This window comes from Thalassophryne amazonica, chromosome 15 (assembly GCF_902500255.1).
Source record: "Thalassophryne amazonica chromosome 15, fThaAma1.1, whole genome shotgun sequence".
Taxonomy (NCBI): domain Eukaryota; kingdom Metazoa; phylum Chordata; class Actinopteri; order Batrachoidiformes; family Batrachoididae; genus Thalassophryne; species Thalassophryne amazonica.
In genome coordinates, this window is record NC_047117.1 from 61,556,698 (window position 1) to 61,583,439 (window position 26,742).

Below are 26,742 nucleotides of genomic sequence, written 5' to 3' on the forward strand. Positions count from 1 at the left end.
CACTCAAAATTCCGTCGTACTCATATTTAAGTTTAAGTATTTCTTTATAATTATCAGGTGACTTGGTGTTCTGATAAGCTCTTTCCAAACCAGGGAGAGTATTGTTGATTGCTGTTAAATGATTACCTCTGTCTTTTCAGAGCTGAAGTGTAAGAGCTCACATCCCCCCCGTATTACCACCTTTAATGTCTCCCAAAGGGTCAACTCAGACACCTCACCATTATCATTCAGGTCTATAAAATCTTTCAACTTAGATGTCATGACTTTAACAAATTTATCATCCCAGAGTAAATTTGAATTAAAACGCCAAGAATATGTCCGTCTGGGAAGAGAGATTCAATGATATTGTTAGAGGGCTGTGATCAGAAATTAAAATATTGTGATATCTAGAGCTAGTGATTTGGGAAATGAGATTAGAGCTAGTTAAAAAATAATCAATCCTACTATAAGATTTATGCACGTTTAAATAAAATGAGTACTCCTTATCTGTTGGATGCTGGTTCCTCCAAATATCCACTAAGTTTCTCGTTTTTAGCAGGTTAAGAAGCCTTACAGAAGCAATTTCCGGTGCCGGCTTTGTAGATAATCTATCTAGAAAGGGGTCCAAGTAACAGTTTAAATCTCCGGCAATTATTAGGTTTGAATCATCCTCGTCAGGCAGCTGATCAAAAACTTTTCTAAAAAAAATCAGGCTCATCCGCATTTAGGCCGTATGTTAAGGAATGTTAGTTTAACTGAGTTTATAACACCGGTGACTAGCACAAATCTTCCAAGGGGGTCATTAATAACTGTAGTGGCCTGAAATGGAATATATTTCCGGAATAATATAGCCACACCACGGGCATGTGATGTGAATGGTGACTGATAAATGTGGGCTATCAATTAAACCTTAAACTATGTTGTGCAGTTTTGAGTTTCTTGCAGAAAAACAATATCAGCTGACAGACTTTAAATGTCTGAAAACCTTTCCCCTTTTAATCACACTGCCAAGCCCCCTGACATTCCAGGAAACCAATTGCAGGTCTCTGCCTCCTACATGAATGCTATTCTGCACAGCCGACATTTGAAAAAACAATATACAGTAAATAGTGATTAGCAACTGCAATATTACGAAACTTATGCATCTGAGCCTACAAACACAAACATGACACCGCAACACCCCTCCCACTGCACCAAGTCACCCGAACAAGACGTGAAGCATCCCCTCATTTTAACTGGCGCTACCGTACAGGTAATAGAACTCACAATTCCTGGTGCTCCCCACCACAAAGCACGCACATTTACTAAATGTCGCTGAACACCACATTTAAAACATTAAACACAGTGCGCCCCCTGAAAGGGTTGATGCTGCGCTCAGTATTATGAGTCAAAGAACAGTTTCAAACGGAAAAAAAAAAAACTAAAAATTCAGTGGCGCACTTACCAAAGTATGAATATCACAGCAGTTCTGGATGAAACTTTAAAGCATCACGCTCACAAACTAAAATTTAATCTTTTACTGAACCATTGTGTCCTCTTCAAACGCACTGCCGCTGGGTCGCTGTAGATCACCGGTGCATCCTCACCGTGCCACTGGACGTGGAGCCTGGCTGGGTAGCGCAGAAAGTGTTTGATTCCCCCTTCTCTCAGAGCCTGCATCACATCTCGGAAAGCGCGGCGCTGGTTCATGACCTCGCTGGTGTAGTCCGGGAAAATGAGGACCTTGTTCCCCTTATACTCCATCGGTTGCGCCCTAGCGAGGCGCATTATCAGCTCTTTCACCTGAAAGTGATGGATCCGAGCCACAATGATGCGCGGCTTGCCACCAGGCACTGGTTTGGGCTGCAGTGATCGGTGCGCGCGATCAATTTTTATAGTCTGGGAAATGCTGTTTGGCAAGCAGTTCAGGAATAAGGCTAGAGACAAACTCAGTTGGCCGCCCCTCTTCTGAATCTTCTTTAATCCCGACATTCTTAATATTGTCTCCAAGAGCGAGCCTCCATATCTAGCACTTTTGTATGGAGCCCACTAGAATTGGCTTTTTTTAAGTTAGTGTCTAATGTATAGGAAAATTTAGTTTTGGTTAAAAATGCCTTGGCCAATATTTGCCAAAACTAAACTAATGCTTTGCCAGCTGAATGACATCTTCAATCCCTCAGTCGGTGTCCATTAAAGTCTTGTTTTCATGTAGTGCTAGTTTAAGTCTTGCTAAAAAAGACACCAATGTGGATTATAGAACACTGAAAACATGAACTTTGCCCTGTGCACACAAAGTTCCAGTAACAAGTTTGAAGTAACTCAACTTTAAATATTGATGTTGGCAATCTGAAGTCTCATGCTTGCATAATTGGTGAACACGCAATTAAACAACTGGACTACATGAAATGGAGTCAAAATTGCTTTGCTTCAGTCATAGCTGACAAATTGTTTTTTTTTTTTTAATAGAGCATTTGCCAAGAGGCAGCAGCAGCTGACAGCCATGAGGGTTATCCAGAGGAACTGTGCTGCTTACCTCAAGCTCAGAAACTGGCCGTGGTGGAGACTTTTCACAAAGGTACAGCTGGTCTGCATTCTGTCTGTCACAAATACAGTGACTGTTACAAATGACAATGACAGTTATACAATAAAATGAATGCAAATGTTGATTGAAATCTATTTCCTCTGAAATGATGACTTACCCTAATGACAGTTCAAAGGACTTAACACACTGGCTGAAGGTGCAGTTTAAGATTTTATTTTTAAAAGCTCTAATATACCTGCAAACTTCAAATAAATAAATCTGGAACATCAAAATAAAGTATCTTCTCAAATTACATGTTACAGGTCCTTAACTGTCTTAAAACAACCTCCCCAACCCCCTGACTTTCAGGTCAAGCCTCTCCTGCAAGTGTCCCGGCAAGAAGAGGAGATGCTGGCTAAAGAGGAGGAGCTGAGCAAGGTGAAGGAGAAACAGCAGAAAGCTGAGGAGCAGCTCAAGGATTATGAAATAATGCACCAACAGGTGAGATATTTTCCTGCTGCAGACAGAATCACCCCCCAGGACTTATTTCTCCAATAAAATGCAGACCCCATCTTGACATTTTCCCCTCCTATGCTAGCTATCTGCTGAGAAGTTGGCTCTTCAGGAACAGCTCCAAGCAGAAACAGAGCTGTGTGCAGAAGCAGAGGAGATGAGGGCCCGTTTGGCCACCAGGAAACAAGAGCTGGAGGAGATCCTCCATGACCTTGAGTCCCGCCTAGAGGAGGAGGAAGAGAGGTCCACACAGCTGCAAACCGAGAGGAAGAAAATGCAACAGAACATCACGGTTGGTTATAAAGATTAAAGAAAAGCAGTGATTCAGAGCAAGAGAATGTCCAAAACTGTGGTCTTTTTTTTTTTTTAACTCTAATTGTACATCATGATTATGCAGGAGTTGGAGCAGCAACTGGATGAGGAGGAAGCGGCCAGACAGAAGCTGCAGATAGAGAAAGTCACCACAGATGCCAAGCTGAAGAAGTTGGAAGAAGACATCATGATGCTGGATGACCAGAACAGCAAACTCAACAAGGTGATCAGCAGTAATGATCAATCAAACAAGCTTTCTCAAGGACTTCATTTGAAGCTGTCCCTACAATATGGAACGAAACTTACTGTATATTCAACAACTCACAAGATGTACTAACTTAAAATAACTACTCAAAGCTTTATCTTAGATCTTGTAGTGCAGCAGCTTGAGCAAGCACTGAATTAAGTTATCAACTTTGTTACATATTTGGTTCCTTTATAGTTTACAGCAGTAAAAATGAAGTTGAACTGCAGTTGTCTGGTGTACTACTCATAAAAAAACAGATACACTTGTTTGCATGCAGTATCTGCCCCAATCTGAATGCTTAGAACTTCACGATAACCTGAATGTTAACCTGTGAACACTCATCTTAATTGTACTTTTAAACTGAATGGCTGCAGTTTTTTGCATTAGCTCACAAGATTTGACCAATCTTGCGCCACTGACTTTAAACAAATTGTGCAATAATGCATTTCCTGTCCTCCAACCTTAGGAAAAGAAACTGCTTGAGGAGAGGGTCTCTGAATTCACCACAAACTTGACTGAGGAAGAAGAAAAGTCCAAAAGCTTACAGAAGCTCAAGAATAAACATGAAGCCATGATCACAGAGTTGGAGGGTAAGTTTATAAATTCACAGCTGGACTCTTTGGTTTAACAGAATAAATCTCATTCTGAAGTTTTCTGTTGATACACAGATCGTCTTAGAAAGGAGGAAAAACAACGTCAGGAGCTGGAGAAAAACCGTCGCAAATTGGAAGGAGATTCCACTGAGCTCAATGACCAGATTGCAGACCTGCAGGCTCAAATTGCTGAACTTCGAGCACAACTAGCAAAGAAAGAAGAGGAGCTCCTTGCTGCTTTGGCCAGGTTGGGAGATGAAAAGAAGCCTACAAAATTTTGTAGGAAAATATACTCTATGGTCCTAAGATATCTATTTAATCCAGTTCGTAATTGGTAAATGCTGCCATTATGTTGTGGTGCTGTTTCCTTATTTTAAGGTTGGTCTCTAATATACGAGGCTTGAATGAGCAGTAATTTCTCCAAGAAAATTAGTTGACTGAATGGGACTGTCTCCTTGTTTCAGGTTTATAATTGCGCACAAAAGTTTCATCAGCAGTAACAAGCTTCTGGAGAGAAGTTTCACCTTCATATCTCAAAGTCCATGAAATAATTTTTTTGACCAGTTTAATCTGTTATAGCGGTTTACATCCAGGATTGTAGTGGTTGAGGGAAAAGTAGACAGGACTTTACACTCTCCTAGTGCATATATAGCTCAGGGCAAAGTACAAAATGTCTGTAGGAGTTAACAATGCAACTGTGAATCTTTATCAAGTATTGACTAATCTTAGGACATGACCACAACATCATGCCTTCTTCCACACAACACTTCCAACAAGTATCCGAATGGTTTAAACAGTCTGAAGAGCCTACATGGGGTCCAACAAATCTGTGCAGAATCTTAAATTGTATGGTCTTAACCCTCAAGTCCCATAATATTGTTTGGGAATTTCCACAAACCTTATCCCATTCATATTTATCATATGGTACCCACACGTCTCATTCCAAAGAGTGTCAGGGCTGATTCCTATCTCCCTCTCACATTCTGTAATACTTAGCTGCTTCATGACCTTTACCCAGTACCTGTGGGATTTTATCTGCTGTGTAGGCAATTTCTGGTTCTCACAAATCAATCAACTTTCTTGTGAAACTCATCAATTGCAGACAGAGGTCATCCAAGTCTTTGTCACATCAATCCATTGTTCCAGCTTAATCTCTGGATGTGTTGACCCAGTGCCACAAATTGCTAACATCAATTACCAAAAACAACTTTAATTGTATGAATTTCCACTGTAAAAACATGTCAAGAACTCAGTGATAGCTTGATGCTCATGCTGGCGAGCTTCCTTCACAGGGTTCCATTCTTGCTGCAATAATGAGCCCTTCGTGAGAGCTTACTGCTAGCTGAGACTGTGCAGCAGAAGTTACAGAACATATTGACCCATTTCATACTGGTGGTGCCAACCATTAACAGAACAAGGAAACTGAGGCATTACTTCTCATTCATTAGTCTAGTGTTAGAATATGCTCTTTAGTGAACCCAGCAGCAGCACCGACTGGATGCTTACATCAGCACCATGTTTGTGAAATGAAACGAGAAAATATGCAGGATTTAGTAAACCAGGTTTAATTGCACTGATGTGGTCTCTTAATAGGTCAATTTGGTTCAGGACATCTCCAGATTTAATGTCTCGTCTGTGCAGAATAACATCAACGGACAACAGATCGCACATTAAAGTTCTAGTATTACCATGTCCACATCAATAGCCAGTGTTAAATTGTGTGCAATGTGGCAAACTCAGGCCTCAGTCATGGTCTGTAAACTTCAACATACAGGTTGTATAGTCCTTTCAGAGAACAGAATGTTGCCATGACAAATTGAGTTGTTGCCATATTTTTGCAATATGGTGAGCATGTGTTGCACGCAGAATTGTGGGTATGTGATATCAGTGCAGCCAAAAGAATATTGGCAGTGCATCTGGAAAGTTTTCAGTGAAAAGGTTTGTTTTAGATTTTTTTCAAACTAAATCACATGTATACCTGGGGTAAACTCAGTTGACTGGACATGATTTTGAAAGGCACACCTCCATATAAGGGCCCACAGGTGACAGTGCATGTTGGAGCACAAACCAAGCATGAAGGAATTGTCTTGAGGCACAAATCTGGGAAAGGGTACAGAAACATTTCTACTGCTTTGAAGGTCCCAATTGAGCACAGTGGCCTCCATCTGTAAATGGAAGAAGTTCAAATCCATCAGGACTCTTCTAGAGCTGGCCGCCCCTCTAAACCTGAGTGATCGGGGGAGAAGGGCCTTAGTCAGGGAGGTGACAGAGAAGCTGCTGGTCACTCTGTCAGAGCTGTATCATTCCTCTGTGGCAAGAGAACCTTCCAAAAGGACAATCTCTGTAGCAAGCCACCAATCAGGCCTGTATGGTAGAGTGGCCAGATGGAAGCTACTCGTTTGTAAAAGGCTCATGGCAGCCTGCCTGGAGTTTGCCAAAAGGCACCTGAAGGACTCTGACCATGAGAAACAAAGTTCTCTGGTCTGAGACAGATTGAACTCTTTGGCATGAATGCCAGACATCATGTTTGGAGAAAACCAGGCACCATACTTACAGTGAAGCATGGTGGTGGCAGCATCATGCTGTGGGGATGTTTTTGAGTAGCAGGAACTGGGAGACTAATCAGGACTGAGTGAAAGATGAATGCAGCAATGTACAGAGACATCCTGGATGAAAACATGCTCTTGACCTCAGACTGGGGCAATGGTTCATCTTTCAGCAGGAGAATGACCTTAAGCGCACAGGCCAAGATATCAAAGGAGTGGCTTTGAGTGGCCCAGCCATAGTCCAGACCTGAATCTAATTGAACATCTCTGGAGAGATCTGAAAATGGCTGTGCACCAACACTCCAGCCAATCTGATGGAACTTGAGGTGCTGCAAAGAGGAATGGGCAAAACTGCCCAAAGATAGGTGCACCATAGTAAAGAAGACTTGACTGTAATTGCTGCCAAAGGTACTGCACAAAGGGTGTAAATACTTGTGTAAATGTGATTTCTTTTATTTTCATAAACTTACAAAAATTTCAACTTTATTTCATGTTGTCATTATGGGGTGTTGTGAGTAGAATGTTGATTGGGGGGAAATGAAATGACTACTTTAGAATAAGGCTTTTAAAATAAAATGTGGAAAGTGAGGCTGCACTGTACAACATGCTTTGTTACAATTTTCTTAGTCTTATACCACAGCTTCCAGTAACTTTGTGTGCTCCCTGGAAGGGGAAAAAAGACCACCTAAAACGGTGGTCACCAGGCAGACTAACATGACATACAGATTTGGCTTTAAGATTTATAGCTTTAGTGAGGAACAACTTGCTCATTAATCATTTGGAGAAAACTGACTTCCCCAAAGTTTAATTGCTTGAAATGTTGAATTTCTTGCCACCTCCAGTACAATGAGCTCATCCTTTCTTGTGTCCTGACCTCCAGGATAGAAGAAGAAGCTGCAGCAAAGAACACTGCTCAGAAGAAAATCAGGGAACTGGAGGCCCAAATCTCTGAACTGCAGGAAGACCTGGAGTTAGAGAGGCAGGCTCGATCGAAGGCTGAAAAACACCGACGGGATCTGGGAGAGGAGCTGGAGGCCCTTAAGACTGAACTAGAAGACACATTGGACTCCACAGCAGCACAGCAAGAACTGAGGTATTAACTTCACTGAGTAAAGAACATGTAGAATGCTTTAGTTACAAGGTAAATCAGAATATTGCAAATTTAACTTAATCAGCCCTAAATTGTGAAAATTGAGTGACTACATAAAAAGCAACCACATAGTTCCATCTGTAGTCCTGTATTTACAAACCTACCAGTAAGATTGAAATGTTCCGTCCCCTACATAGGTCAATGCATGGACCACTAACCACTACAAAATTCAGTTCATTAAACTAATCATTTGTAGGCTACTAGTGGATGTGTAAGGGCATCAACGTAGTGACTTTGTTTTGACATGCATGCATATGTCTGTCCTAGGCAACCAACTACTCCATCAAAAATGCATAACTTTTCTCTTGCACCCAGTTTGGGCAAACCTGGGGATTAAGGTTATGTAGGGAAAGGCTCACTTTAACACTGGAGAATGTTTGTGCAGTTGATGGCTTTCTTTTTCATTTGACCTAGTGTTCACAACCATTTAATCACAACTAAGCATTTTTCCAGATTTCTTGGACTCTGCCATCAGCCAGGCTTATCAGTGTCAAACCTACCTGAGAATTTGTGCAGTGATCCAGTCTCTGGAAGACTAGCCTGTGAGGTCACTGGACAGAAATGTGATACAGATTTCAGATGTCCACTCTGAAGTGTTTAGTATTCCCTCTGGGGAAGTTGAGATGCACCACTTGACATTGTGAGGAAATGTCAGTGACATTAGGCAGTGTTGTATTTTAAGTGAGCATGCAGGTGCCTCAGCAGCTGAACAGACACCCACACACAAGGTGACTGCAGCAGATCCACGTTCATTCATGAAAAGGCAATAGGTTATGTATTTGAGTTGATGGTGGTCATCACGTATTGCAATTCCGTACAGTGGAACCAGTGCATCATTCCACCCAAACGTCTCTAGAGGTAATCTCTCCCTCTTCAACTTCACACTTAATTCTTGGTTCTCTGACTGTCCAGGAGTAAACGTGAGACAGAAGTTGCCCAGCTTAAGAAAACACTGGATGAAGAAGCAAAGGTCCACGAACAGCAGATGGCTGAAATGAGACAAAAACACAATCAGGCTTTTGATGAAATCAATGAACAGCTGGAACAAGCCAAAAGGGTAACGTACACCCCAATTTTTCAATGTGGTAAAACATCTGTGCAACTTGAATAACTGTCACATGCTGCTACTGTAGAACAAAGCATCAGTGGAGAAGAGCAAGCAGGCCCTTGAGAGTGAATGGAATGAGCTGCAGATTGAGCAAAAGACTCTGACCCAAGGCAAAGCAGACTCTGAACATCGTCGGAAGAAGGCTGAAGCACAGGTTCAAGAACTCCTGGCCAAATTTGAGCAAAGTGAACGACAGAAACAAGAGTTGACAGAAAAGAATGCAAAAATGCAGGTATGGAGCTGCTTTTAAGAAAAGGAGGCATGAAAGGCAGATTTTCTTGTGAGGATAAATTTAGTGGCGAAACTGTTGAGATATTGCTGTGACATTGTACACTCTTTCTTTCTGGTATTTAGTCAGAGGTGGAGAATCTAACTGGTCTACTAAATGCAGCAGAGGGCAAGAACATCAAATTCAACAAAGACATCTCTACACTGGAGTGTCAGCTGCAGGATACTCAGGTTAAACATCTACTAGTCCCACTTTTTCCACATTGACACTATACTTTAGTAATCTATTTATTTTAATGGCAGCTTTTAAGATTAGAGTACACGTGGTGTTGTCTATGCCAACAAACCTGATCAGCTTACCTTTCCTTAATTCCAGGAGCTGCTCCAAGAGGAAACCCGTCAGAAACTTTCCTTCTCCAGCCGCCTACGGCAGATGGAGGATGAGGGGAACAATTTGCGGGAGATGCTGGAAGAAGAGGAAGAGAGCAAGAAGAATGTGGAGAAGCAAGTTTCTACTCTCCAGACTCAGGTCAGTCAAATATTTCTTACAACTCACTTATGTGAGTAGTTTATTTAATCTTGAGTGCAGTCTTCACCAGATCCTGTCTTGACCCACCAACACGGTGTCCTTTATTTCTCTCTATAGCTGGCAGAAATGAAGAAAAAGGCAGAACAGGACACCTTGTCAGCAGAGGGGGCTGAGGAGGGCCGCAAACGAGTCCAACGGGAGTTGGACAGTGTTCAGCAGCAGCTGGAGGAGAAAAGTTCAGCCTATGACAAACTGGATAAGACAAAAACCCGTTTGCAGCAGGAGCTGGATGACCTCATGGTGGACCAGGACCACCTTCGGCAGATTGTCTCCAATCTGGAGAAAAAGCAAAAGAAGTTTGACCAGGTATTACTTCACTGCATGTAACATGTCATCGTGCCTTGGTTCAGTGTGAGGAAATGGCCAGTTATACATCTAAGCCAGTGGTTTTCAAACTAAGCCCCCCCCCAGGAGGTGCTAGAGTTCTTCATAGGGGGGCATTAGGGATGGGTATCATGAACCAGTTCTTTTTGAGAATCATTAAATGATTCAATCCACTGACATTAATGGCCTTTTTCCTTAACGATTCCCTTATCAGTCCTCAAGAGCGCCCGTTGTTTTATCTGGAAAATTATTACTTTACATTGGTTGCAGACCCTGCAGCGGGCCTGTAATCAACTGCTCCTGTAACGGCTCTGCTTTGAAGCTTGAAACAATGAAGCAGTGCTCGGACCTGCTGCTTCATAGGTTTATTGCTTTGCTGCTTTTCAGAAGCAACAAGTCCACTTCTTAACCCCTCTGTCATTTAAAAATGTCAATCGTGAGTCACTTTTGCACGGATTAAAGTCACTAACTGGGACTTTTGTCTTGTTGCAGATAAGAAACAAGACTAGTCCTCCGTTCTGTTAGCACAGCTCCAAACACTGCTCCACTCTCTGCCGAGTCAAGTTAGTCTGGCTGGAATTAACTTCAAAGCAAATCGCAGTTTAAATCAAATGCCACCTCTTTCCAAATGTAACAGACAACTACAACAGAATAAACAGTTTTTTTTTTCCTCCCAAAATGATACGTCCTGCATTCTTTGTTACATTAATGGTGACTTGCAGCACACCCAGCTGCAAGAGCTCAGCTCAGAGGTATGGAGTGACATTTATGCCATTGTCTAAAAGGAAATGCTTTTGAGAAACTACAGATTATGTCCAGAGATCAAGGATCCAGTGGCCAATCTCATATTTATTTACTTTAAGACTCGGTAAAATGTTATTGACATAGAAAGCCTACTTTTAGTACACAGAAAATTCATAGGAGGTATTGATAAAGGGATCGGTAATAGCATCGATCAAAAATCTTATCAGTATGCATCGTTTAAAAGCATATGTTAAAATATGGCAAAAGATAAAAAATAGAATAATAGAAAGTTCTTTAAAAACATTTAAAATGTTTACAAAGGCTGTAAAATGTGTAAATGCATAGATGGTTCGTTAAAAATGCGTAAAAGAATAAAAAACACGCACGAAGATATTGAAATTGTCAGTGGGGGGGCAGCTATTCATTTTTTCTGGGTGGGGGGGGGCACACTTTGAAATCCCCTGATCTAAGCTAATGTTTACTCAAGAACGTGCATCAGGTAGTAGGATTTTGAGAAGACACCTTGCATCTGGCAACTTGACTAAATCATGATTTTGTCTTTTGTAGATGCTGGCCGAAGAGAAATGCATTTCTACTCAATATGCAGAGGAGCGTGACCGTGCCGAAGCGGAGGCCAGGGAGAAGGAAACAAAAGCGCTGACCCTGGCAAGAGAGTTAGAAACTCTTACAGACCTGAAAGGTGAACTTGACCGGACCAATAAAGTGCTCAAGGCTGAGATGGATGACTTGGTCTCATCAAAGGATGACGTTGGAAAGAGTGTAAGTGCAAACATGGGAAAACTGTAAACTTCATAGTTGTCGCACTTAAAATTTAAATTCTATTCTACAGTAAACATTACAGTGCTACTGTTAAGTGAACAGCTAATTTTCATTTGTGTGTATTTGAACTGAGATAAATGATGGATATCGTGATGCTAATGGACAAACAGCCAGCAGTGTTCCATCCCCAACATAAAACTTACAAACTTCTGCAAACCATAAAGTAATGAGTATCATGGATGGAGTAAGTCCATGTTCTCCTGCTGCTCTCTTTTCACAGGTTCATGAGCTGGAGAAGTCCAAGCGTGCCATGGAGCAGCAACTGGAGGAGATGAAAATTCAGCTGGAGGAGCTGGAGGATGAGTTACAGGCCACAGAAGATGCCAAACTGCGTCTGGAGGTCAACTTGCAGGCCATGAAGGCCCAGTTTGAGCGGGACCTGCAGGGCAGAGATGAGCAAGGAGAGGAAAGGAGGAAGCAGCTGGTCAAACAGGTGTCTCCCATGCTTACTTAATTCTCACAGACTGCAGCAAGACTTCAAATTTTTCTTTCACTTGGTGTCATGTAATATGAAAACTCATTTTTGCATGCAATCAGGTGCGTGAGATGGAGATAGAACTGGAGGATGAACGCAGGCAACGTTCCCAAGCCCTCTCTGCCAAGAAGAAACTGGAGCTGGATCTGGGAGAGCTTGAAGTCCACCTTGAAGGTGCTAATAAGAGTCGCGATGATGCCTTAAAGCAGCTGAAGAAACTGCAGGTAAAGCAAACATCTCAGACTTTGTGCCACAGTGGACTGCTATGGATTTTCTCGTTCATGTTGAATAGGTTCTTTGTCTGACAATATTCAGTAGCAACAATTAATCTTACATCATGTTGCCAAACTGAAGACATCTGTGGCACATGCTGAATGCACTGTAGAAAACTACATAATCTGTGCCTTTTTTTTTGGTCACTGATGGTGCCAAATTTTTTTTTTTTTTTTTTTTAAGAAAGCATTCATTTATGCCTGCTTTTATTTGATATCAGATGGTGGGCCTAATCACATACTTGACAATGTAAATGTGAGTCATCAGTTTCTCTACATCTTCTCCACAGGCCCAAGTGAAAGATCAGATGAGAGAACTGGAAGAGCTGCGTATGTCCAGGGATGAAGCAGTTAATAATATCAAAGACAGTGAGAAGAAGCTTAAAGCCATGGAGGGAGACATGCTACACACCCAGGAGGTACAGTGCCAAACTGGATGTTCAGTGTCTGCAACATCATATTTTAAACTGTGTACCAGCCAAAAGGACATTCTCTAAAACAGAAATTTGCTTCAAAGTTAAAATTCTTAGTGGCAGTTTATCGGTTGGGCATAATTTCCACAGTAGTTTTCCCCAGTAGGTGCTGTAAGCAAGACCGTCATTTAGACTATTGGGGTACATTAGGGGTTTATACCAGATAGCAGTATTATCCAAGTACTGATATAAGATGTGAAGTAAATGGACTGCATAGCACTTTTCCATCTGCATCAGATGCTCAGAGCTTTATAAATGCCTCACATTCATACAAGGCCCTCACTACACACTGGGAGCAATGGGGGATTAAAGACCTTGCCCAAGGGCCTTTAGTGACTTTTCCAGTCAGGCTGGGATGTGAACTGAGGATCTTCTGGTCTCAAGCCTAACGCCTTAACCACTAAACCATCACCTCTTTTAATCACAGAAATCAAACTGTCATAGTTCTGAGAAAGGATGGAGCCGTAGGGTGCACCGCATCATTCTAGGTGAAACGTGGCTTTCACTTGGCATCAGTATCCACACATGACTTGTGTAATTTTGCACATGTGCCCTGTAAAATGAAGTGGGTAAATGGATGTGATGAGCTCTGGACTCCCTGCCACCATTTAGTGTATGCATGTGTGTTTAATGTTAGGGGCTGCTTTTACTGTTAGAGACAGTGCTGCAGAGACAAGTGACCTGTTGAAGCTTACCTGTCACCAGAATGTCTTTGTGACCAAGTATGAAGCCTGTAACTTTTTGTGTGCCTTGCTTCAGAAGCTATAGAAAACTCCTTTGTCCAAAAGAGATTTGTAGAACATGAGGTAGCTCGTGTGAGCTTGTTGCAGGGGCTAATTTTATCATACATGAGCAAAACTGGAATCAGACACTTCTGTCACTACATGTAAACTAACAATTTTCTTTGGATGAGCTCATCAGTTTCTTTTGTATAACTGAGTAATCCTTGTCACTTGATTTGTGCTTTGTATGTCACATGACATGGATTATTCATCCCATTTGTGTTGCGCTACATTAAGCGTGCAAATTTGGTTCCATATGTCTTGTACCATTGCACACTGCAAACCTCGCCCAGTGGGGGTCGTGTTTAGCTAAACATGCAGGGTTTATTTTGGTGATAGAAGAACTGGCTCCTTCAAATTGTCATCCAACACACAAAAACAAATCCACTATACTGTAAGCCGTCTGGTGGTGTGAAGATCTGTTAGAAGTTCAAATGAAAACCTGGACTTTTTTTTTCACTGCTCTGAGGAAGTATAGTGTTTTGTGGAAGTACACAAAGTTGGTCCACTTCATCATGGACTACATCAATTATTTTTGGACTTCTTTTTAAAGTTCGCGTTGGACTGATGTGATGCACACCAAAATGTAAGTCCCTTTTCTGTTTATAAATGAATATATCATCAGATGACAAGGCTCTATTTTTTCTTGTATAAAACAAATTGTTTTTATATTTTCATTGGAAAGAATTTAATTCTGTGAAAGCTGGAACATACCATTTGAGGCGAAGCCTCATTGAATGGTATGTTCCAGCTATGAAATATTTGTACCATTGAACTCAAATATTCATTATTTGTATATTAATTGTAAGTGGTATACAGACTTAAACTGGGTGCAGAAGTGGACAACCCCAGTGTCAGTGAACTGAAAAGCCTGGTCGCTTTTCCGCCTGTTCACCTTTAAAGAGGTGATTGTACTGAGACTATTCAGGCAGGTAAAAGAGCCAGACTTCATAACTGGAATAAGCTGGTTTAGTAGGTAGAAGGCTTGAAATATGGTGGGACTCCTACTCACCAAAGCCAGGCTGTTTCACCTGATTGGGTGTTGCCACCAAGCATTGGCAGAGAGTTCCATTTCCATGGTGTTGAATCTGGTACCTTCAAAGTCAAGTTGCTGCACATTTGTCAAATTCTTCAGGACCTAATTTCCACACATGGACGTCTCTTTAACTTTGTGGTCAGGCTCTACTCCCTCTGACACATTTCCTTTCTCCAGGAGCTGTCTACTGCAGATAGACTCAGGAAACAGGCTCAGGGTGAGAGAGATGAGCTCCAAGATGAGATTAACAGTCTCAACACAAAAAGGTATGACAGTAATATCAGCTTCCACACACAGTCTGAGTGAACTAAAGCTCCACTACTGTAATGTGTTTGAGGGTCACTAATCCTGAACATTATTTCAGTCTAAACAGCTGTTGCAAAGACTTGAACTATACATATATTAAAATGTGGAAGTATGTTTGCAGCTCACATGTAAGATATTCCCTTATTATTCTGTAACTTCCGGTGATGTGATTTTGGAAACTGTCCAGGATGTTGCGTGTGTGAACTTTATAACTGGCTAATAATTACTCTAGTGTATATAAACTACAACTTCTAACCTTCCACACCTGTTGCTCAGTTCCCTGTTGGCAGAGGAGAAGAGGCGGCTGGAAGCTCATATAACCCAGCTGGAGGAAGAGCTAGAGGAGGAGAAGCTCAACATCGAGATGGTCAATGACCGCATGAAGAGATTAGCGTTGCAGGTCCGGATGCACAGAATGTCCACCATGCTGATGCCTTTTATTTCTTAACTGTCTGCAGTAGTCCAAAATATTAATGTATGAAGCTGTAAAATGCAAAATGATTGAACAAATGAATGATTCAGTCTTCATGAGTTAAAGTAAATTTTGAAAAGGGGACTTCATCACAATGCCTGAGTTGTGTCTGTGATTAGGTTGAGCAGCTCACGACAGAGCTGTCTTCAGAGCGCAGTAATGCTCAGCTCCTGGAGACAGGCCGTTCCCAGTTGGAGCGTCAGAACAAGGAGCTGAAACTAAAGCTGCAGGAGGTTGAAGGAACAATCAAGTCCAAGTATAAATCCAACATTGCCACGCTGGATGCAAAGATCGCACAGCTGGAAGAACAGCTTGACACCGAGTCTAAGTGAGCATTGGGAAAGTTGGAATCATCCAGATATGGGAGAATTTCAAAGAAAAAATGGTCCCTTTTTTAAAGACATTCTGCCATGAACACTTGGTGCTACTTTATTTAAAATTGGCTCACAAATTTTACACATTGACCACTTGAACAGAACTTTGCAGTTGCTCTCACTTTGAAAACATGGCGACACACTGAATACAATTCTCTTCTAATGTCACTTTTTCATTCTTATCTCAGGGAACGCCAGCAGGCTTCCAGGCTGTCCAGACGCACAGAGAAGAAATTGAAAGAGATCCTGCTGCAGGTTGACGATGAGCGGCGTAACTCGGACCAATACAAAGATCAGGTAGAACTCATTACCAGCCCCCCTGCTCAGAATAGATGTAAATCAAACTTTATAAAGGGGAACTACATGACTTGGAGTTGTAAACTGCCAACACTGGTTTAAAAGCTTTAAAATGAGCCTAAACTGGATAGTTTGGTACTGCTCTACAAACTGGTAGTTTCAGGGATATTATACTAATGCATTCTGAGCTCAGGTAATGTGAAAAAAAATGCATTACATCAAGCTGTGCAAAAATCCTTCCAATGAGACTAAAGTGTTTAATACTCTTTTCTTAAAAAAAAAAAAAAAAGCAGACTTAAGTCAAAACTTGGTAACAAAAGGAATGAGTAGTCTTTGAAGGTTCACTCATGACTGAGTGAAATGAAATGTTTACATACCCTGGCAGAATTTTTGATTTTTTTTTTCTCCATTTTTCAGAGAATACAAATAAAGGTTTTTTTTTCCCCCCTCTATGGTTAACTGTGTGAGGCAGTCTTTTGTCAAACAACTGTTTACTCTTTTTAAATCATGACAAACTACTAGAATTTACAGGAACTGGAGGCTTTTTTCCAAAAAGAATGGGCAGCTTTACAGAGTAAATAGAGCCTCACCCACATCTACCACAAAAGACTCCAAGCTGTCATTGATAAAGGGCAATACATGGCATTAAGAACCAGGGTATGTAAACTTTTGATCAGGGTCATTTGGGTAGATTCCACTTAAAATTGAAAGAGTAAACAGTTGTTTGACATTGAATGGCTTAACACGGCCACTAACAATTAGTGGAAAATTACCATTCATATTCAGTGAAAAATGGCCAAAAAAAATCAAGTTTTGCCAGGGTATATAAACTTGAGCACAACTGTGACTATTAAGCCAGAACTTAAATTCTGTGACAGATGACAAACACAACTCTGTACACTGACATCAGATTCACAAACTCAAAACCAGTTAATTTGAATCAGTCCTCCTGTCCCACAATCTTTCCCTCCTAGATAAGTAAAGCAAGTCCAAATTTGTAATTAACTCAAGTGCTACAGTGCATCTGGAAAGCATTCACAGCACCTCAGTGTAACATTTTGTTACATCCTTATTTCAAAATGGATAAAATTAATTTTCCCCTCATTCTACACACAATACCCCATAATGACAATGTGAAAGTTTGAGATTTTGGCAAATGTATTAAAAAGAAGAAAAACTTGAGTGATCACATGTACACAAGTATTCACACGCTTTGCCATGAAGCTCAAAATTGAACTCTGGTGCATCCTGTTTCCACTGATCATTCTTGAGATGTTTCTACAGCTTAGAGTTCATCTGGGGTGAATTCAGTTGATTGGACATAATTTAGAAAAGCTCACACCTGTGTACATATAACATCCCACAGTTGACAGTGCATGTCAGAGCACAAACCAAGCATGAAGTCAAAGGAATTGTCCGAAGACCTCCACACTCTACCATACAGGCCTAATTGGACAAGGGTTGATGCTTGAAACACCCCTATCCTTCAATAAGGGGCCACTAGTGATCAGTGGGTGTCAAACAATAAATGGGAATTCAGGTATGGGCTTTTGTTCCTTTGTAAACTTAAGTTTCAGCCTTGAAATTTCACCACTAGCTTTAGAATGTTTTTTTTTTTAAAGGATATTGCATGCAGGTTTGAAAGCACTCATTTATGTGCCAGTTTTCAACAGTCTGTATTAACAAAACTGTGAACCTGAGTTTTTTTTTTAAATAAAAACAAACTTTGTGTAGTCTTGCTTCCATTGCATCACCACACATCTGTGTATGCTTATAAAATGAAGTCTGTTTGACAGTCTTTTATCGTCCAACAGGTTGACAAGCTGAACAGTCGAACACGTCAGCTGAAGCGGCAGCTCGAAGACACTGAGGAAGAGTTGACACGAGCCAATGCCTACCGTAGGAAGCTGCAAAGAGAGCTGGATGACCTCACAGAGTCAGCAGATGCCGTGAACCGTGAAGTCAGCAGCCTGAAGAGCAAGCTCAGGTCAGACTTTCAAATATTATTCTACCCAAATGGGAATTTACATCAGTCATCCTCACGTAAAAGCATTTTAAGTAAATAGAACTTTGAGGCTTAATGTGCAACAAATTTATGTTGGGTGATCCAAAACTTAACCATATTTTGCCTATAGGGGAGATGTACATGTATTGGCCATTTATCATGAAGATGCATGTCAAACTTCAGATTAACAAATTGGCTGATCAGAAGTGGATCTGTATGATCTGCTCTAGCAACCCTGATTAAACAGGGATGTCTAAAATTGAGCTCTGTGTTGGACAAGACTTGTTTCATTCTGTCTTGTTGCTCTGAGGTGTTCTGTGAATGTATGTTGATTTGCTGTAATCACTGATTTCTTCAGTTGACTTACAATTTTTAAAAAAAGTTTCTAATCTGTTTTAGACGTGGAGACCTTCCTTTAACCACACGACGTACCATGAATCGCTCTGGACTAGAGGAAGACATCGACGATGACGATGTAACTCTGCCAGCTGAACCTTCTGAGTCTGTGCCTGAGTGAACGAAGTGCACACAGGAAAATATTGACCCGCCTGTCTGCGGGCATGTCACTTCCCCGACGTATAGCCTTACTGCTACTGTGTATAAAATGCATTTAATCTGGCCAAATATCTCATGAATTTCATTGTAGGTGACAGCTGTTTGTCCCTACAAGGGGTTTAATGTGTAACTTTTGGTCTGTCTATTTGGGTATACGGTTTCTAATGTTCTGCGAACAAGCGCTCGCTTTGAGGTTTGTCCTGTTACCATTGTGGTCATTTCATACCAATTTTTTTTTTTTTAACCCTCTCCCTTTGGTCAAGTGAACTTGGGTGGTCTGTTTTGATACTGAAACTGGTTCAGTGCCAGTCACTCTAGAATATCAGTACTGTATGCAGTTATAGTCACTGTCAGCAGCTAACATTTCACACTGCAACATGTAATCGCACAAGACTGGATTATGTTCATGTTTTGATAGTTAAAGACAGCAGCTATGGAGAACCTGTTACAATGATCAGTAACAGCTGATGGTTTACATGTTTATGGTGGTGGGTCATCATGTAGCGCTCACTGCGTACTATAGTCTTTGCTTTGCACATTTGTAGCAACACAGTCTTGCCACAATTTTAACCAAGCAGCGTATTAAAAAAGCGACCTGTTGATGCCAACCTTGTCTGTTCTGTATTCTCAGGTGCCTTAAAACAATAAATTGATCTGCAGACACTTGCTTTGTATTTTATCAAAGGTGTGTGTTGGCTTCCTGATTATTTTTCATGTCCTAGTGCGGCGAAAACCAGGGGGATCATTTCGTAAGTCTAACAGACATTTCCTTGACAGGTTACCTGAGTAACAATGGTTCTGTTATAGAGCAGCTGTTCGGTGACCTCCGCACCATTCTCTATTTACCTTGCTGCCTTTTTTGTGGGGGGGGCAACAATGGCCTGTATTTTCAACTTGCTGCAAACAGATGGCAGCATCTAACCATAAATCTGGTCAGTCTCTGGCTAATTGGGAATAAGAAAATACCATTTTTATCAAACCCACATTTATGTTGTAACTGTTTTTAACAAGAGGTTAAAGTACTCTAATACTAGTCATTTAAGTTGCTATAGTAACCTGTGAATCTCATCTAGTTCTAATCAAATTATTCCTTGTATGTTAAGACTTGAGCCTTCTGTTTTTAGGGGGACAAAGGCTCCTAAAAGAGGTTGTACCACTCAAACAAAACATTACAGAAACAAATTCAGGATATCTGTAAGTTGGTGTTAAATGACTGAGCCATGATGGATACCTTAGAGTTAAATAATAAACCTTTAACCAGCTAGAATTCCATTAAGACCAAAACTTCTTTTGCAAAGATGACCTGGCTGAGAGGCAGCAGCAGACATAATGGTTAAAGATCAGGGTGTTGGTGATTAAAATACAATCTACTGGGTCATAACATTGTGTAAAGTCTCAGGCAGATAAGAAACATGGGCATTGCGCAAAGAATCCCACTTGCAATCTTGTAAAATGGACTCAAGTGTTCAAGAAAGGCGGTTTCAGAGTAGAGAACATTCCAATCAGAGGGAGCTGAAAAACTAAACGTTTTCCTGCTTCAGTGCAGACATGAGGTACACAACCTGTCATTCAAGCGCAGAGCATAACGGCTTTTAGATATGAATTAAGCTGGATAAATGGGTCTGAACCAGACCAAGAAGAGTTTTGTAAACCAGAATCCTCCAGCATGTATAACACCTGACAGAGGCCATGCCCACTTCGGTGTACAACTCTGAGTGAGGTGGCTGCAACCAGTGATGAATCTCAGGGTGCAGTGACACATTGGGGTCAAAGAGTGTAGACAACTGGAAGAAGCACACCTATACACATCGCCATAGCCCAATAGGGGAAGAAGGTAGCAGTTATCAGGAGCTTCTGAGCACTTGAGAAGCATGACTTGTTTCTGTAAAGGAAGCCTAGCTTCACCCTTAATTTGCAAATAGTTTCTAAAATCAACGGGGGGGGGTTTGTGTGAATAGTCAATCTTAACTACTTGTAGCTTCTGACTAGCTCAAGAACATTACCTCAGCTTTGACTGATATGTTCTCCAAGGAAACGGGTGATTTGGAGAAAAACAATTTGGATTTTTCTGCATTCAAGACTAGTTTGAGTTTCTCCAGATGGTTCTGCACCACATCAAAAGCGCACTGCAAAAATTCAAATGCCTGTCACGGAATTTAAGCAGCAATAGATTAGTGTCATCAGCATACAGAGAATAGAAGGTGCTTCATAGGTTTGTACACAGGTCAGTAGTATAAAGTGTAAACAAGATGGGTCCCAAGACTTACCTTGAGGGACACACCTTTTCTTACCTCGAGGAAGGTAGAGTTAACACCAGCCATCTGAACACAGTCCTGCTAGTCAAATTTGCAAACCAAGAGACTGCATGTGGAGACACCATGTTTGTAAAGAATTTCTAACGAGACTGATCCACAGTGTAAAATGCCTTCGAGAGATTAAGAAATAATGCGACAACTTTTTAGAATCCAGTACCTCAAATACATCATTTAAGACTTAGGATGGCAGTTGTGGTGCTATGTTGTTTTCTAAAACCAGACTGGAAAGGGTGTTATTTGATTCTAGGAAGTCTTCAATTGATCATAGACCAACTTCTCTTGCCAGAACACGTTCACCTCCTTTTAGAAGTGGCACGACAATGGCGGCTTTCCAGACTTTCAGGAGTTTGTTCATGCTTACAGGCTCAAATTAAAGATGGCAGTCAGAAGCTCGGTAATCAGGTCTGCAGCCAATTTTAGAAAAAATGGATCCAAGCCATCAGGACCAGCTGATTATTTATTTATTTATTTGGAATCCAGCATCTTTAACGCACAACAGACCCAGTGTCACAGACTGAATGGTCTGCCCCTAAAAATCGGTCCCCCCTGATAACGCAGGTTCACCATTTAAATTAGTTTTTTTTTTTTTTTAGATCCAATGTTGAGGGAATCGAACAAATGTCCTGCTTTAATGAAATGTTAATTAAAGTGATCTGATATGGTGTGTTTATCAGTCAAGTGTATGGAATCTTTGACTAGGAAATTGGGTGGCTCCCTAGAAGGTGTGACAACAGAGGCAGATCTAACCTTCCAGAACTTTTTGGGGTCTAAATTATCCATTCCAGTAATACAACAAACTATAGTACCAACGCAATGGCACATTTTGGAATAAAGGAAAATCGCTGCTCCTTAAAGTATTCTCACACCAGTAAGTAAAGCAACAATTTCATAATCATGATTCAGATGGGTAAACAACAAAAAAAGCATTCTACTACAGCAAGAAGCTTCGCCCGGTGTGTTTCCAGCATTCATTGGAAAGACCGATATTTTTATAGTGTATCGTGATATCATTGAGAGGTATGTCTAAACACTTTTTTCGAATTCTGCACGTTCAAGTTCCACTCCGATCCAGTAGAGGGCGGCACCGTACGTAGAAGCAGTTCTGTGTTTTTTAAAACTAAGAACTAGTACGCTGCTACTCTGTTGCCAGCTCTGCCTAGAATAAGCATCTATTGTTTTAAACGACCTGTCAAATCCGGACTGTAATAATCGCATCTATTTCACAAATAATTGTACTTTTGTGTGTTAAAACGTAATCAGTCGCCACAGTCTAATCACTGCAATAAAAAAAATCCAGCCTGTTTGATTACGTAAGACTTATCTAAAATTGAATAGTGAAAAATTGACTTGAAACAAACACCCCACATTACTCGAGTAATTACAACTTATATTTTATTACAATTTGTCTGTTTTGATTAAGATTAGCGCAATTTAAAACGAGGCGCTTATTCTGAGATTATTTCGTAAATGTGGCAACAGCGCTGTCGTTTCCGCTGCAACACAGAAATTGTCCGAAAAGTTTTGTTTGCAGTCTGGCATGTGATGTTTTTTTTTTTCCCTTAGTATGACAGAGCATTAATATAACTACGTAACATGGAGTTTCTTGAGTCAGCAGGCGCTAAATTCATCACCTATGGCAGCGCTAAATGTCCGCAGCAGTCAAAGTGGGTAAGCGCTGTAGATGACGAATGCTAGCAGGCTAAGTTAGCTACGTCATACTGTCTGTAAAGTTAGAGAATCTTATCCCCCAGGAGAACCACGAACCTGCCAAATCACATTTGTATTGTTTAATCCAGTTGTCCTAATGACAGTTTGGAAATATTCCCTTTGACATGACAGTCAAAGGGAATATTTTAGTTGAACCTTTTGCAGTCCTTGCTTGCTAATCTAGCTAGCTGCTACCCGGCTTTTTATAAAGTATATTGTACCTTGAACAGCTCAAGCAAAGTAAATAAGCATATACACCTCTCATCTTTTAATATATTTAAAGAACCTGCCAGGGCTAAATTTAAAGGACATGTAGCACCGAAATCATAACAATTAAGATTTAGATAGTGGCCATCCAATGATTTGACCGGCATTCGCAACAAACAGCGATGGAGACTTCCGAAAACACTCGTGTGTTTCCGACAGGTGACGTGACTATTAGAAGCGTTCCAGCCATCGATTTTACTCACTAGAGGACCGGTGTCGCAGACCGAACGGTCCCCTTAAAAATCGGACTGCCCTGCCTTCACTGCGCATGCATCATCAGCCGCAGTTCACAGCTTATCACCTCGTTTCTGCTTAAAATTGCACTCCAGTCATCATCTGTCTCAGTGATAGATATCGGAAGCTTTTGTATAACAATCATTTCCACATAAATTCAGGATTATTTCATCATAAAAGACGGAGGAAGCCATGTTGTTACAGGGCTGCTAGCTGCTGCGTTCTCTGAGCATCCGTCATTTCAAAGCGTCACAAAATATTGCCTTGTTTCTGCTTAAAACGGCCTTGTTTCTGCTTATAACTGAATTCAGAATTATTTTAACAGGTTTTACCTTGTCATCTAATGGTTAATAATCCCATTAATCCATTTGATTGCTTTGGGTGAAGAGATTCCATCTCAGACACGCTACTGTGGTCCAAAATGACGCATGCACAGTGGAGGACACGGTGGACCAGCTTTTTTGGGGGGGGGGGCTATTTGGTCTGCAACCCGGAGTGATCTGCTCATTCGCTGGCTGTTGCCAGAGTGCCGCCATCTTGGTTATCATCTGGACTATTGTAATTCATTATTATCAGGTTGTCCTAAAAGTTTCCCCTGAAAAGGCCTTCAGTTAAGTCAAATGCTGCAGCTAGAGTACTGACAGGGACTAGAAGGACAGAGCATATCTCACCCATATTGGCCTCTTTTCATTGGCTTCCTGTTAATTCTAGAATAGAATTTAAATTTCTTCTTCTTACTTATAAGGTTTTGAATAATCAGGTCCCATCTTATCTTAGGGACCTCATAGTACCATATCATCCCAATAGAGCGCTTCGCTCTCAGACTGCGGGCTTACTTGTAGTTCCTAGGGTTTGTAAGAGTAGAATGGGAGGCAGAGCCTTCAGCTTTCAGCTCATCTCCTCTGGAACCAGCTCCCAATTCGGATCAGGGAGACAGGACACCCCCTCTACTTTAAGATTAGGCTTAGACTTAAAACTTTCCTTTTTGCTAAAGCTTATAGTTAGGGCTGGATCAGGTGACCCTGAACCATCCCTTAGTTATGCTGCTATAGACTTAGACTCCTGGGGGGTTCCCATGATGCACTGAGTGTTTCTTTCGTCTTTTTGCTCTGTATGCACCACTCTGCATTTAATCATTAGTGATTGATCTCTGCTCTCTTCTACAGCATGTCTTTTTCCTGATTTGCTCCCCTCAGCCCCAACCAGTCCCAGCAGAAGACTGCCCCTCCCTGAGCCTGGTTCTGCTGGAGGTTTCTTCCTGTTAGGTTTCTTCCTGTTTCTTCCAAGTGCTTGCTCACAGGGGGTCGTTTTGACCGTTGGGGTTTTTTCCGTAATTATTGTATGGCTTTGCCTTACAATATAAGCGCCTTGGGGCAACTGTTTGTTGTGATTTTGGCGCTATATAAATAAAATTGATTTTGATTTGATCATCTGACAACCAGACATAAACAGAAATCAGTGTGGGCATGTTCAATGTTTTCAAGAGAGTTTCACCATAAATCCTGCATTTTCCATGCTATTACTGTGCTGTTACATTTATTCAAACTTAGTCCCACATTTGTACAGCCAATATTTGTCCAAACAAATACAGAAGAGAATCAGACTATTTATTTCTTCTTCTTTGTCTTTGGGCTGTTCCCGTTAGGGGTCGCCACAGCAGATCAATCGTTTCCATCTCACCCTGTCCTCTGTATCTTCCTCTGTCACACCAACCACCTGCATGTCCTCTCTCAGCACATCCATGAACCTCCTCTTTGGTCTCCCTCTTCTCCTCCTGCCTGGTGGCTCCATCCTCAGCATCCTTCTCCCTATATACCCTGGGTCCCTCCTCTGCACATGTCCAAACCATCTCAATCTCGCCTCTCTGACTTTGTCTCCAAACCGTGCCACCTGAGCTGTCCCTCTGATATGTTCATTCCTAATCTTGTCCATTCTTGTCACTCCCAAAGAGAATCTCAACATCTTCAGCTCTGCCACCTCCAGCTCTGCCTCCTGTCTTTTTGTTAGTGCCACTGTCTCTAAACCATACAACATAGCTGGTCTCACTACTGTTTTGTAAACTTTCCCCTTCACTCTTGCTGATATTCTTCGGTCACAAATCACTCCTGCCACCTTTTTCCACCCACTCCACCCTGCCTGCACTCTCTTCTTCACCTCTCTACCACACTCTCCATTACTTTGAACAGTTGACCCCAAATATTTAAATTCATCTACTTTTACCACTTCTACTCCTTGTAACTGCACTATTCCACTGGGCTCCCTCTCATTCACACACATGACTCAGTTCTTGCTTCTATGACTTTCATTCCCCTTCTCTCCATAGCATATCTCCACTTCTCCAGACTAGACTCAATTGCTCGCTACTCTCACTACAGATCACAATGTCATCTGCAAACATCATAGTCCATGGGGACTCCTGTCTGATCTCATCTGTCAACCTGTCCATCACACTGCAAACACGAAAGGACTCCGAGCTGATCCTTGGTGTAATCCCACCTCCACCTTGAATGAGTCTGTCATCCGACTGGCACATCTCACCGCTGTCACACTATCTTGTACATGTCCTGCACTACCCTAACATACTTCTCTGCCACTCCAGACTTCCTCATACAATGCCACATACTCTTCTTGGACCCTATCATAAGCTTTTTCTAAAGTCCACAAACACACAATGTAACTCTTTCTGTCCTTCTCTGTACTTGTCCACCAGTATTCTCAGAGCAAACATTGCATCTGTAGTCTCTTTCCTCAGCATGAAAACCATATTGCCGCTCACAGATCTTCACCTGTTTTCTAAGCCTAGCTTCTACTACTCTTTCCCATAACTTCATGCTGTGGCTGATCAGCTTTATGCCTCTGTAGTTACTGCAGCTCTGCACATCACCCTTGTTCTTGAAAATAGGAACCAGCACACTTCGTCTCCACTCCTCAGGCATCCTCCACTTTCCAAGATTTTATTAAACAATCTGGTTAGAAACTTACTGCCATCTCTCCTAGACATTTCCATGCCTCCATTGGAATGTCATCTGGACTAACTGCCTTTCCACTCTTCATCCTCTTCATAGCAGCCCTCACTTCTTCCTTGCTAATCTCTTTTACTTCCTGATTTACTCTCACCACATCATCCAGCCTTTTGTCTCGCTCATTTTCTTTATTCATCAACTCTTCAAAATATTCCCTCCACCTTCTCAGCACACACTCCTCACTTTTCAGCACATTACCATGTGATCTTTTACACCCTAACCTGCTGCACATCCTTTCCAGCTCTGTCCCTTTGTCTGGCCAATCGGTACAAGTCCTTTTTCCTCCTTCCTTACTATTCAACTTCTTGTACAGCTCGCAATATGCCTTTTCCTTGCTTTGCCACTCTCTTCTCGCCTTACGCCACATCTCCTTGTACTCCTGTCTACTTTCTTCATCTCTCCTCCGACTATCCCAAAACTTTTTCGCCAACCGCTCTTCTCCTTATGCCTTTCCTAGCCTCTTCATTCCACCACCA

The 26,742-nt window shown here is 41.5% G+C and overlaps 1 protein-coding gene across 1 annotated transcript in view; it reads left to right on the forward strand.

The window, feature by feature from the left end:
* The window catches only part of LOC117525455 (myosin-9-like), a 41,345-nt gene extending 21,962 nt beyond the window's left edge, over positions 1 to 19,383 (forward strand). Inside the window, exons 22-43 of the mRNA XM_034187297.1 lie at positions 2,425 to 2,533; positions 2,849 to 2,980; positions 3,078 to 3,284; positions 3,390 to 3,527; positions 4,018 to 4,141; positions 4,220 to 4,391; positions 7,571 to 7,783; positions 8,753 to 8,897; positions 8,974 to 9,180; positions 9,303 to 9,407; positions 9,553 to 9,705; positions 9,823 to 10,071; positions 11,401 to 11,613; positions 11,894 to 12,106; positions 12,211 to 12,372; positions 12,711 to 12,839; positions 14,889 to 14,977; positions 15,294 to 15,417; positions 15,609 to 15,817; positions 16,052 to 16,160; positions 17,975 to 18,147; positions 18,565 to 19,383. Coding sequence (XP_034043188.1) covers positions 2,425 to 2,533; positions 2,849 to 2,980; positions 3,078 to 3,284; positions 3,390 to 3,527; positions 4,018 to 4,141; positions 4,220 to 4,391; positions 7,571 to 7,783; positions 8,753 to 8,897; positions 8,974 to 9,180; positions 9,303 to 9,407; positions 9,553 to 9,705; positions 9,823 to 10,071; positions 11,401 to 11,613; positions 11,894 to 12,106; positions 12,211 to 12,372; positions 12,711 to 12,839; positions 14,889 to 14,977; positions 15,294 to 15,417; positions 15,609 to 15,817; positions 16,052 to 16,160; positions 17,975 to 18,147; positions 18,565 to 18,682 — 3,493 coding nt within the window. The 3' untranslated portion in view covers positions 18,683 to 19,383. The remainder of the gene's footprint in view (positions 1 to 2,424; positions 2,534 to 2,848; positions 2,981 to 3,077; positions 3,285 to 3,389; positions 3,528 to 4,017; positions 4,142 to 4,219; positions 4,392 to 7,570; positions 7,784 to 8,752; positions 8,898 to 8,973; positions 9,181 to 9,302; positions 9,408 to 9,552; positions 9,706 to 9,822; positions 10,072 to 11,400; positions 11,614 to 11,893; positions 12,107 to 12,210; positions 12,373 to 12,710; positions 12,840 to 14,888; positions 14,978 to 15,293; positions 15,418 to 15,608; positions 15,818 to 16,051; positions 16,161 to 17,974; positions 18,148 to 18,564) is intronic.
* Positions 19,384 to 26,742: the final 7,359 nt, after the last annotated feature.